Genomic DNA, 13,053 nt, shown 5'->3' with positions numbered 1-13,053 from the left:
GGAGCACAGGAGACCAGTGGCCCCGCGTTCTTGACCATCATCTGCAGGGGTGACTGCGGCCCTTCCCAAGGGCTCGGCTGTATAATGCTGCTTGGCAGCTGAAACCGGGACTTCAAGCACTTTACAATGTCCCTGACAACTCATTCCTGCTCCCCCATGACTTCCTCAGCAAGGGTTTGCCTGCGCCATCTTTAATCCCCCACTCATTCCATCAGCATCCAGCACTCACAAAAGAGGCTCAGAAAACCTTGCCAAAAGCAAACTATGAAGGCAGCATTCTGACCAATAAAACCCTTTCTCTGGAGAGTTGAATTCCTCCTGTTTGCTACCAGGCTGGCTTTTCTAAAAGATCCTGTAGAAACTTCAGGCAAGGATCACTGATCTATATTCTCGGGGTCTGGAGCGGGGGAGACAGAGCAAAAGCATCCATACCCCTGAGCACCCCCGTTTCCCAGCCGAGGGCCAGAGCTAAGCCCACAGGGCAGGAGCCAGCAAAGCCAATACCCTTCTCTGCTCCCGAGCTTACCAAGGGGCAACAGGCCTCTGCGATGCCCCTGTGTATGGAGAGGAAGGGGACATGGCTAGAACGCTCCCCGGATAGAATCCCTGAGCAATGGCTAGAGGTACAGCTCAGGGGTACATCTTGTCTCACACCTCGGGTCGATCATTAACACCACAAGAAATGGGCGTGGTAACACATCTACAGCCCAGAACTCAGGGGGAAGCAGGGGCCCGAAGAATCCAAAGTTCAAGGTCATCTGTGGCTATAGAGCAAGTTCTAGGCTGCCCTGGACAGGCTGCCGTCTCAAAAGGGGCGTGGGGTGCATAAGCACCATACCATGGAAGGGCTGATCTGATGACCGACATGGGTACTGACTGCAAGGTGGCTGAGTGCCGTGCAGAGGACACATCCATGAACACAGACGTTCCACTTGAGTGGGACACACAGGTATTTCTGCCTTTCACAAACATACTACTTAAAACACGTGAATTATGTCTAGTATCTTCAACGGGTCAACGGAAACTTCAGACAGCCAAACAATGACTGAGGGGATGACTTACTTCAACTTTGTGCTGCCAGGTCAACTGTCAGTTAAGATAGAAACTCTTGAATTTGCTCAGGACTGGACCGGGCCGCACACAAGAGGCTTTAATGGAGATGGGTGGCAGCTTTGCTTTGGCAGGCGGGTGCAGAGGCTTACGTGGGAGAGCGGAGAGGCCTCAGAGCCAGGCAAAGCTAAAGGACAAGCATCGCATACAAGAGGGCCGGCTCCAGGGAGAGGCCAGTAGCCGCTTTACAGGACACCCAGGTAAAGCCCAAACGCAAACGCCTTTTGAAACTTAGAAAAGAAAAACCAGGCAGCCAGAATGGCCACTAGCTCAGCAAGGTATCATAACCAAGGGTGGGGGGGATCATTTACACCTAGTTAATAATTTATTTTTTATTGAAATCGGATACTTTATATTACAGTAAAGTTGATTGAAAAAAATGAGAGAAAAATCAATTTTTAAAAATACACTCATGTCGAAATCAAATTAAGCCAGCCAAATAGGCATAAAACCAAGAAATCTGCAGGGCGGTTTGCTTTTCGGTATGTAGATCCCACCTATGTACAGTTCCCCAATGTGAGAGGTCAGTGAACAGTCAAGAGAAGTCCACAGCCAGCGGAAGAACACCAGGCCCCCCTTTCCATCCTGGGACACTGCCCAGACACAGGGCCACACCCAACACTGGCCCACCGTGTTTCACACGATGTCTGTAAGTCACCCTGTGCAAATTAAGGCTTCTTATAGGTCAAATGGGTGATCAGCACGTTTCCCCTTACAGAAAGGAAAACGCACAGTAAGGGTGGCATCTGAGAACCTGAAGAGACGAGACCTACAGCCCAAACCTGAAGAACAGCTACTCTCCGTGCCGCCTCAACTCCAGCCACACATCCACCTCTGGGCGAGCAGCTGGGACTCGCCAGCTGGCAAAAGCAACACCCAGGAGGATGCTTGCAGAGAGCTGCAGCTACGACGTGAGGCACGGAGCAGGCGGGCCTTCCCACACGTAGGCACGCGGGGACCTGTGCGTGTGCCCTTACAAACGGAACGCTGCAGCTCACTAACGCGTCACAGACCAGTTCAGGGGCCACACACAGCGATGGACCCAGCACACTGGCGGCTTCACCTCACGCCCTTGATGGCAGAAGAAGCAGCTTCTTTCTTTTTGTCTTTTTGTTTTTCGCAAACCTGAGTAGTAATTGTCAAAGTCAATAAATAGGGGAGAGAATCACAATGGTAAAAATATAAATGGTCAAACACCCGACAGGGTCTAAAGCAGCAAGGTTTTTTCAGACAGCCCTCTGGGGTGAGACGCGCACGGCCTTGGCACCTGTTGGAAGCACACTGCAGCTATGCTTAAGTGAGGACTCGGGCAAAACCCTGGCACAAAGTACCGCCCTTTGGCCAATGCCAGCAACACTTGTTCCACTGACTGTAAACGAGCGTGAAGGAGAGGTGCCTGCCTCCTTCACCCTCTCCCCCATCACAAAAACTCTTCCCGTTGAAGCAGTTTTTGTTAAAGGCAAAATGACAGAAGCATCATCGAGTTGAAGTCTTATTTGGTTGGAGGTGCTCGGCTGTCCCATGGCTCCACGCTCTCCTGTAGGCACCGCGGGGTTAGATGTGTAAGAGGTCCTCGTCGCTGTCGTCATGGAAGGACACCAGCTTGCTGGAGACTGGCGCCTTGTGCTGTCCAGGCCTGGGCTTCCCTTTTCTGGCCTTCTCTCCTTGGACCAGCCCCACCCTATCGTCCTCCCTCTCCTTAAGGACCTTGCGCTGTGGGTGTCTCATGGGCTGTGAGCTCTCCACCTCGGCTCCTCTGCCTGAGTGAACTTTCACCTCCGGGATGGTCAGGACTTCATCCTCACTGTCCTGGTCATCCCCGTGCAGGGAAGTGAGAGCGTCTGCTGTCACGGCCTTGGTGGTGATGTGGCCATTCTCCTGTCCCTCTTTGCCCAGTCTTGGGGTTGGCAGCTGGATCTCTTCCATCAGCCATTCTGTCTCATTCTCATCGGTCTCCTCCTCCTTGTTGACCTGCCGGGGAACAATAGCAGAGACAGCATGAGAACCAGCAGAGGCACTGCTACTTGGGAGCTCTCCAGATACAGCCCACCCCAGGGCCTCTCTATGCTAACATGCGCTGAGAACCTGCAAAACAGAGCCATTGGCGAGAGCCTCACAAAGAAATGAGGTCAGGCAGATGGCGCTTGGCATGGCCCATGAGTGCTAAGCTCTGCTGGCTCCCCTGGGCAGTTGGGTGCTGGGCAGAGGACATCAGGTTTGCAAGGAAGCCACAGGAAGGACTTTCATCAGAGAACAGAATTTTTAATTTGATTTACTTATGTGTATGTTCAAATGTGCACAGGTGCATGTGTACGCACATGTGTGCACACACGGGTGTCATTCCTTGGTTCTTTTGTTTTGCAACAAGGTCTCACACTGGACTAGAGCTCACCAAGCAGACTGCGCTGACTACCAGCGAGGCCAGAGCTCCGCCACTTTCCAATTCCCCTGTGCTGGCATTCTAGTATGTGTCACCATGCCCAGGGTTGCTTTGTTTGTGTTTAAAATTAAAAAATGGGTTCTAGAGGACTAAACGCTGGACCTCATGCTGGCAAGGCAAGCACTGTACCAACAGAGCCATCTTCCCAGCCTCAACTGAGTTTTAAAGATTTGTCAATCTGCCTATGGAATATTCCTTTACACTGTGTGAATGCATGTCACTGTGACTGGTTTAATGAAGAAGCTAAAGGCCAATAGCTAGGCAGGATTTTCGGGACAGGCTGAGGAGGGTGGAGGAGATGCAGAGAGAACCAAGATGAACATGACGCCCTGTGGCAGAGGGCAGATGAGGAATATGGGCTAATTCAGGAGCAGTTACCAACAAGTCTAAGTTAGGGGCCGAGAATTTTAAATTAGTAACAATTATCTATGTGTTTTTTTGGGAGTGGCTGGTGGGACAGGGAACCTCCACCTATGTGAGTCTGAGGACACTTATCTGTGACCTTTGGCCTCTTTTAAAAGTCTGAGAGATGCTTGGTACACACAGACTTCACAGGGCTTTTCTAAGAGTTCCCAAAAATTTGGGAATGGACTATCAAACAATGTGAGGAAAACTGGCCACAACCATACTGAGAGAAACTTGAAGACAGGAAGTCCACAAAACTGGTGGAAGAGTGAGGTTTCCCTCCCGATGCCTAGCAGTTACAGGAAGGCTTGGGCAGCACTGGGCAGTTGATGGGGAAGTCCTGTGTATATGTCAATAAAGCACTGTTGGCCAATAGGGAAGCGAGATAGGTGGGACTAGAAGTTGAGGAGGATTCTGGGAAAGAGAGACACAGGCAGACATCATGTAGCCACCATAGGAATAAGAAGTCCAGACCCTTTTCTCTGGTAAGAGAAATACTTAGATTAGCAATTATGGGCTAAATACTTCAATCAGAGCTAGCCAGTAAGAAACAAGCAAACGGCCAACAGCTTCGTAATTAATACAGCGTCCTGTGTGTTCATTTGGGACTGATGCGGCTCTGGAGCCAGGCTGGCGGGAAGGCTTCTCTCTACAGGCAGTGCTGCCGGGGCAGCCGCTGCCCCACCCACTCAGGGACAATACCTTCGAGTACTTGTAGGATACACCCGAGCTTCTTCTGCAGCAATTGGTCAGCTTGTTCATCACAGTTTCCCTGTCAAAATGGAAACCACAGTAAATGGACAGAAGCCTGAGCAGAGACAAGGTACCCAGCCGGCTGGCCACAAGCCCAGTCTGCGCCACTCCTAAGGGCCCGGCATTTGGAATGACTAATGAGCTGTGACAGCACACCTGGAGAAATGTCACTCTTGCTCCACCCTGAGCCCCACAGGCCAGTGGCACCTGCTGTGGGCCAGACTACCCTGACAGGGGCTTCCTCAGATGCCTGTCCACTGCGCTGCCTGAGCCCTGTCCCTCCAAGCTCACTTCTGAGCATGGCTGGCTCCAGTCTGTACACTCATCCACCTGCCCAGAGTCCCTCTAATGTGTGACATGAAAATCTGACTTAAAAAAAAAATCCGTCATATGACAAGGCCTTCACCTAGCAAAGCAAGGCCAACAGAAGAGCGCACCTGACACACAGCAGGCGGTTAATAAATGCTCACTTTGTATGATGTGGGGGAAGGAGAGTCAGCTGATCGGTATTAAAACCGGCTCATGGAAGAGTCTTAATTTCATATCAGTCTCTGGACTTCACATAAGGCCCACGTATCTTGGAACCACCAGCACCAGCTGAGAAGCCTGTGATGTGCATACCCAGTGTGAACTAGAATCCGTGGTGTGCACACCCAGTGTGAACTAGAATCTGTGGTGTGCACTCCCAGTGTGAACTTGAACCATGTCGGCACCTATGAACAGTGCCAGGCAATCTCATGCTGTGTCATGGAAATGAAGACATTTAAAAGGCAGTGGCATCCACTGCTTAGAATTTTGAACCTAGATGTTTGCTGTTGCTAGGCTCAACACTGTAGCCCAAATCCAAGACTTGATGAACTGCTGGCCCAACCCAGCCCCTCCTACTCACTGCCCACTTTACCTCCTCTCCTTCTTGTGGAGCAGCAAGGCCAGCAAACAGCAGGTCAGCGCCACCAGGAGAAGGCTGAGGATCGCCCCGACAGCCTGACTCCGCTCTGAGAGTCCCTTATACTCTGGCCCAGCATTCTCGCCATCAAAGGCCACACTAGAAAGACACCACACAGAGAGGAAGCTATGTCAGAGGCTGTGTATAGCAATACTCCAAGGACACATGAGCCACCTGGCTCAGAAAACAGCGTCTAGAGTGCTCTGAGAAGGCATTTATGGGAGGAATAGGTCTACTGACAGCAGTACTGCTGTAGGTATCAGAAGTACCAGGAGTTGAAGACTTGGACCAGCCTGGACATCATCTCCTATGGGTCTGCCTGTCACTGAAGAGCCCCGCAGGCCAGGCAAAGACAGGGCTTGTCACATACGGGGCCATCTTAGGATCTAGCCCTGGGGCTTCTAGGTAGAGGGACTATCTAAAACAGACTGGCTTAGGTATGAACACTAGAGCCTGCTGCTGTAGCCCAGCTGGACCAGGAACACTACCATGGATGGAGTAATTCCACCATGCCCACTCAATGGTGCCAGTCCCAAGGGAGGAAGCAGGACTTCCAACACACAAGGGGAGTGGCAGCTGTACATGGACACAAGCTGACTTTCCCTTCTGCTCAGGGAGACTTAGCACAAAGACTTGACCCTTCAGAGCTCTTGGTCCCCTGTCACTCAAGGCCACCAAACAACATGACACAATGACACAACCAGATCCTCTCCATCACAGGAAGCTGGGACAGGGATGAAAAGAGTGATGAGAAGCATCTGAACTCAGAAAATGTTCCACCCCAACTGAACTGAAGGCCGCCATGTGAAGAACACTGGAGCACACAGAGAATGCTAAAGGCATCATAGCCAGCCCTGCGCCCAGCCGCTGAGGAACGGGCATGAAGGGAGCACAGTCGACACTATTTGGGACGGGGGCAGCGGTGACAATGCCACAGACCAACAATAACAGCAGGTTGATCCTTCCTGGCGCACGTCAAGGGAAAACACGGTAGCTTAGCCCTCAACAGTGATGGGAAAGGACACGGGCTGCCACACTCACCCCAGAGGACAGACAGCTGCAGTGTACCAGGAGAACAGGTACTGGCAGTCAGCAGTCTCGTGGCTGAACTCTGGGATGCCATCCTTCACCAGAGGGTCACAGTGGAAGAAGATGGTGGATGACACAGACTTGCTCTTATCTTTCCCGCACTTGGAGGACGAAGCAAACACCACGTCCAGATCGCCATCTGTCACCCAGGGCAGAAGACAAGCACAGCATCATCACCCGTCTCCAAGTGCACTGTCTTCACGGCTTTGAAGGTGACTTGGCATCCTAAGCAAAGAGCGTAACCTCACTAACATGAGGTCTGGCTCTTGTCCTTGGCTGGCGATAGGATTTATGGTGGGCTCACCAGGTCTCATTCTACCTAGCAAGTGAGATCAAGCACCCAGGTACCAAGCAATTGTGTCTAGACAACGGAATCCAGCAGAGGTCCTGAGCTCCAAGGTTCAGGGAGTTCACCTAGTTAGCAATGCTCCATGCAAGACATTTCTGGGGTGGCAGCAACACATCCTGGTTCCACGGAGAGGCCAGAGGAGGATCTGTACCTGGCTCCCAGGCCTCCCCCATGAGCGTCCTGCCACGGGTGACAACAATCTGAACCCTCCCCTGTAATCAACTGCAATGAGGACAACAGCTTCCGATGAATGAATTCTGAGAGCTCTCAGCCAAATTTCCAGTGAGTCGTGGGAACCCACTGAGCTCGTCCTTGGCGTTAGAACTAAAGAAGACCGTGTGGAACCTGCTCTAACCTCCCTCTGTCAGCTCACATTCTCTTGATCATCAGGACACCATTTTAAAAGTTAACATAGTCAAAAGCAAATTACAAAAGGTACATGTGAAAGATGAGTTATTTCAAACAAAAAACCCACGTGCGACCTTCCAGGAGCAAGCTCGCCTGACGACGAGAATGGCGCTGGTGTCGGGCTCACCCTCCCCATCTGGGCTCACTGTGCCGGTGGTACTCCTCCATCGCTTGTTGCATATGTGTGACCATGTGCCCACCATGGCGAATGTCGGGGGTAAGAGGACAGCTTAGAGGATTCTGTCTCTCCTATCACGCGAGTCCCTGCACCCTTACTTCAGCTCCCTGCTGAAACCTGTTCTTCTCTAACTACTCAGTTTCTGAGTAGGAGGCAGCATGGATAATGCCAGGTCATGGCTGCGCTGTTTGTCCCTGCCTCCCTCAGTCTTTGGCCACCAGGGTTTTGGTTCTGGAATCAGTCTGGGATTTCCACAGTGGGTGTGTGGATGAGCATGCAAAGTTCTCCCTCTGAAAAGCTGCACAGGCAGCAGCGGGTTACCTTGAACGTAGTACTTGGTCCTGTCAGAAGTACCCACTTTCCTGCTGAAGTGCTGGTCGTTGGGCTTCACCTGGCAGATGTTGGCACCAGAGCACGCAGGGTTGGTAGAGCTGGTGATGGAGGAGAGCTGGATCTCATACAGGTAGTTGTCCCCGTTGGTTCGCATGTCCCCAGAGGCACTGAACAGCCTGAGGCAGAGGAGAGCGAGCACAGTGACTTACAAGCCTTCACAAGTCTCTTTCCTCCTGCACACTCCAGTCAGGCCAGGCTTCCGTCATCTTCCTGTCCCCGGTGTCACCTCCACACACACTGCAGACAGCACATGTCCCCAGTGTCACCTCCACACACACTGCAGACAGCACATGTCCCAGTGTCACCTCACACACTGCAGACAGCACATGTCCCGTGTCACCTCACACACTGCAGACAGCACATGTCCCCAGTGTCACCTCCACACAGTGCAGACAGCACATGCCACGCTCTCTGCCCCGCACGGACAAAGACCCCAGGACAGCCCAATGACACTGCCGGGAGATGACCTTGACTTTATCCAACCAGAAGTCCCCTGTTCCCCTACACTTCCCGAGATCCTCCCTAGCGGTGAGGGAGAGGGAGCTGCTTCTTATAGACTCGCCATCTGTGCTGCTGAGCCATGAGAAACACGACTATTCTTTGTTTTAAGCAGTACTTGGTTACCCCAGCAATCGTAACGGAAGCACACAAACTACTCACCTTACAGCACTCATGTAGGGAAAGCCTCACATTTGTATTCATTTTTGACTTACGTGTGAATGCCAAGAGGCGATATTCCACTTACTTAAAGTAAATTTCCCCGAGGCTGAAGCTCCTGCCGGTCACAGGGTTGGTGAGCGTTCCATTCACCATGCTCACCTCCTGAGGCCTCACGGCGCAGGCAGCCCTTGAGTCCCAGCGAAAGTAGTAGGTGCAGCTGTCGCTGTCAAACCTGGGAGGGAGTAGGCACCGTCACCACTGGGCTACACACAGAAAAGCTGCCAGACACACAGCGGGGGAGGCCTGTTACAAGCAGCTCTAGGAAAGGGTCTTTGGGAGTCACAGCTGTTGGTTCCCACAGCATACGGTGAGTGACAGCTCTGGGGTAGGACCATTACGGTGGTCACCACACTCCAGCACAGTGACAAAGATAACATCAGCAGTATGAAAAAGAGGACATGGATTTGGTGCCTGCTGACCCTGGGATTCCAGCCATTCGGGAGGCAGAGGCAGAAGGTGGTAAGTGCCTGTCACAAGTTTACGACAAATATCCAAGGCCAGCCTGGGTACTTTAGTGACAGCTTGTCTCAAAAATAACAAAAGGGAGCAGGAAATACAGCAAGAACAGAGCACTTGTGTTGGGGAAGTCCTGTGTATATGTCAATAAAGCACTGCTGGCCAATAGGAATCTAGATAGGTGGGGCTAGGAATCCAGGAGGATTCTGGGAAGGAGAAACAGAGGAGAGTCGAGATGTAACGCCATTGGGGTAGGAAGCCCGGAAACCTCTCCGGTAAGAGACATACTTAGATTAACAATTATGGAGTAATTACTTAAGTCAGAGCTAGCCAGTAAGAAACAAGCAAGGTCAACAGCTTCATAATTAATATAGCCTCCTGTGTGTTTATTTGGGACTGATGCGGCTCTAGAACCAGGCGGGCGGGAAGGCTACTCTCAAGGAAAACCTTCTCTTAACACACTTGCTTACCTTGAGAGAGGCTCTGGGTTCAAGCCTCTCTCTGTAGATGAAAAACAAGCTCAATAAAAAATGTCTTCACAAATAAAGCTGGGAATTCTACACCTAGACTTTCAAGTCTCACTTTTCCAAGCACCTGAGTCTCAAGTTAAAAGCCCTTTGACGGTTTTATGGTTGCCTTTTCAAATCACAGCCTCCAATGCAGCAGCTCACATGCTCCCCCTGTTGGCCATACTCCCCCTAGGCACCCAGCACTGCCAGGAATACTATGTAATCATTCAAGAACATCCCAGAACCTGCTTGTGGGTGGTTTCTAGACAGGCTGCTGCTGGTGGTCCCTAGTTCCACCATGACATGCAGCAGCTAGCCCTATACTCCTGGGCTGGCACAGGCGGCTTTGGCTCCAAAGCCAGTTTGGGAGCGTGTTTCTTGTTAGGCCCAAGGGCCTCTTCCATCCTTGTCAAGGGGAGTGCTAACCTTCTCTCCTTTCATACAACACAGGAGCGTGTTTCTTAAGGCAAACGATGCTAAGGAGCTCAAGTGTCCTGCTTATGCTGTATCTTTGCCCTCGAGTAGGGGTGCAAGCGCCTCCCGGGGAAGAAACACCACACAGGACAAGACAATCTGCAGCTCTGGCCTCTAGCCCGTCAGGCTCAGCTGCCACCTCTGCCTACAATGACAGCCCCAAACACCCTGTCATCCGTGTACACTTTCCCATCTCCCGCGTGGAACCAGTGGGAGGCATCAAAGAGCCAGTGCTCGCACTCAGCACTGTCTGTCTCACCTCTTGAATGTAGGCCTGCCCACAGTCTTCGCACAGGTCAACTCGATTACAGAGGATGCGGTCTTATTCCCACCGCAACGATAGCCTTTTGAGTAAGTGACAATGACTTTGTCATCTGCAACAGAAAGCAACGAACCAGTGTTATTTCTAGGGCTCCTTGCCAATCCTGATGCAGCAACTGAATCAAGGATGAGGACCCCAGAGCCTTACCTATGACATCCAGCCTTTGTGTATGAACAAGTCCCAGAACCTGGACTTGGCCAGATGCACTCTTCTTGCAAACGCTGGCCCTTTCCGAGCAGTCCAGGGGCCCTTTATACACTCTTTGACACAGATTGATATAGTACCTACGGGATGGCACAAAGGGCGGGGAGTGAACTCTCTACCCTGAGATACTCCACAGAAGATAGCTGCCTGGGCAGGCTCACATGCAGATACTCGTCCCCATGTAGCCCTGGCACAGGGCAGAGAGGGCAGAGGGGGCTGCGAAGGTACAGCAGACACTCACCTGAGTCCTCCAATGCACAGCCCTGACCTGCAGCAGGGCCTGCAGGGCTCAGGGTGCCTGGAGAGCAAGCACTCCTCACATGGAGCAGTTAGGTAATTAGCTCAAAAGGCAAAGACAGAGCTAAAGACCTGGAAAAATCTTAGAAACGCCACACTGCCCTCAGCTCTGCGCATCAAGAAGTCCCTCCCAACCACCAGGGCTCCAGTCCCCACGTGAGCTCAGTACAGCTCCCCACACACTCTGATATCAAAGACACTCAGTCACATTCTAGACTGTCTCAGTGAGAGTGCGTGATATTCCTGTCTGCAAACTTGAGGGACCATGAGCAGGGGGATACTCACGAGGTTCCTTCGTGGACAAAGTCCCAGGACCCTGTGAGGGATGAGAGCAACCGCAAGTCATAGGTTTTATGCTTCTGAACGAACTTGCACTCCATCTTCTTCGGGGGGCAGACAACTTTTGTTTTCCACTCAAACGTCACCTCACAGCCACGAACTTCACTGAAGACCTCTGGCCTCCCAATGTCCTCATTTTCATCACATGTAAATATGATGGCAGACATCCGGTAGCTGTTGGCTGCAGAGCACGACATGCATTGGTCAGACCTAGGGTGGTGTACACCAGGACGTCTCCTGCTTCCTATCTCCCGGCTACGGTTTGTCCTATAGATCTATCCCAAGCCTCAGGTCCCACAACAGTTCTAAGATCCCTCCTGGGAAAGCATTCAACATATGACCACATAACTGACGGTGACAAGAATTTAAAACTTCAGTGTCACCCATGGGCCGCAAGTATTATCTGTCAATACAAGCATTGGAGCTAGCTATGTCTCATAAACCAAACACTTGTCCTTGGTCACTTAAGAGAATTACAGAGATTTTTCAGGCATTCGTGTCACTAGTCTTCCATCCCTAAGTTGTAAAGGAGCCAAGGTGCTAAGGTTGGCTCTCTGTGAACACCAGCACCCCATAAGCGGTGTGTTCAAGTGACTTAACACTCACTAGCCACCTGCAGACCCAGAGAGCAGTCTAGCTGAGGATCTGAGCCAGAGCTGAATGCCGGTATGCGGGCTGACCACGCCGTACGACTGTTCTCAGCACAGCTCCACCGTCATTTAGTATATACTTGTGTTGAAGCTAACGCTTTCTGTGGCTAACAAGAACAAAACTTACATGATAAAATCACGGCCTTAATGAACTTGGCCATCCCTAGAAGAGCCGTTCCCCACCCCCAAACTCAGCTCCCACTCACTCTGTCTGCAGAAGCCCCATTCATGGTCACGATCGTAATTTGCAGTTTTGCTACACCACAATTTTGACCGTCCCTCCAAAGCACATTCCTCATAGCTCTTCCCTTCGTAGATGAAGGGGAAGACGCAGGGATCACCATCCTCTGTTTCTGGAAGGAAAGAAGTATAGACCATTTAGACATGTCAATGCCTTACTAGATGCCATCACCCAAGGACATCTAACAAGGAGTCCCTAGGAAGTTGTCTGCCTGCCTGACAGCCAGGGCTCCCCCAAACAAACGAGCAACAGACAGCACACACGCTCCAGACTTGGGCATTCACACCAGGGAGGGTGGGGTGGCAGGGTGTAGTGCTCACAGACTTGCAGCTTCAGGCCCCAAATAACTTCCTTCTAAGTCTAATCTATTTACCAGAAATTTGAAGTTTACCCTACTGTGAAGATTTACCTGCAGGGCAAAGATCGCCATTCACATAACTCAGAATGACTGCTTCGTCCTGGTGCCTGTAATCCAGCTGCATCGATGCTAGGCGCCCAAAGGATGCCCCTCTGCTCCCAGAGAGCAGACAGACGCCGCTGTCCTTGCAGCCTCCCTGGTCTAGGCCAGCTGCCGAGGTGCACACTCCTATACTGTACGTGTGCGAGTCCTGAGTAACCTGTACAGACAAACGGCACGTGAGGCTCCAAGGACAGACGGAAACATCACTGCAGTTCGTGTCCCAGCACCTAGACAGCACCATGGCTCCTGTGTCTTCCTGGCCCAAGACCACCCCAGGGGCAACCAGGAATGCCTGCTAGCACTCTAGACG

General features: G+C 51.7%; 1 protein-coding gene and 1 pseudogene across 1 annotated transcript in view; both read right to left on the bottom strand.

Moving 5' to 3' along the window:
* Positions 1-1,427: 1,427 nt before the first annotated feature.
* Positions 1,428-13,053, bottom strand: part of Igf2r (insulin like growth factor 2 receptor) — a 93,270-nt gene continuing 81,644 nt past the window's right edge. The window contains 11 exon segments of the mRNA XM_040758167.1: positions 1,428-3,081; positions 4,658-4,727; positions 5,610-5,753; positions 6,696-6,882; positions 8,000-8,187; positions 8,817-8,963; positions 10,490-10,604; positions 10,700-10,836; positions 11,339-11,573; positions 12,249-12,395; positions 12,693-12,900. Coding sequence (XP_040614101.1) covers positions 2,665-3,081; positions 4,658-4,727; positions 5,610-5,753; positions 6,696-6,882; positions 8,000-8,187; positions 8,817-8,963; positions 10,490-10,604; positions 10,700-10,836; positions 11,339-11,573; positions 12,249-12,395; positions 12,693-12,900 — 1,995 coding nt within the window. The 3' untranslated portion in view covers positions 1,428-2,664.
* On the bottom strand, positions 10,111-10,204 carry LOC121132961 (annotated as a pseudogene).

The sequence above is a fragment of the Mesocricetus auratus genome, unplaced genomic scaffold, assembly GCF_017639785.1.
Source record: "Mesocricetus auratus isolate SY011 unplaced genomic scaffold, BCM_Maur_2.0 Super-Scaffold_100018, whole genome shotgun sequence".
Taxonomy (NCBI): Eukaryota; Metazoa; Chordata; class Mammalia; order Rodentia; family Cricetidae; genus Mesocricetus; species Mesocricetus auratus.
This window is presented reverse-complemented; position numbering and strand designations above follow the sequence as displayed.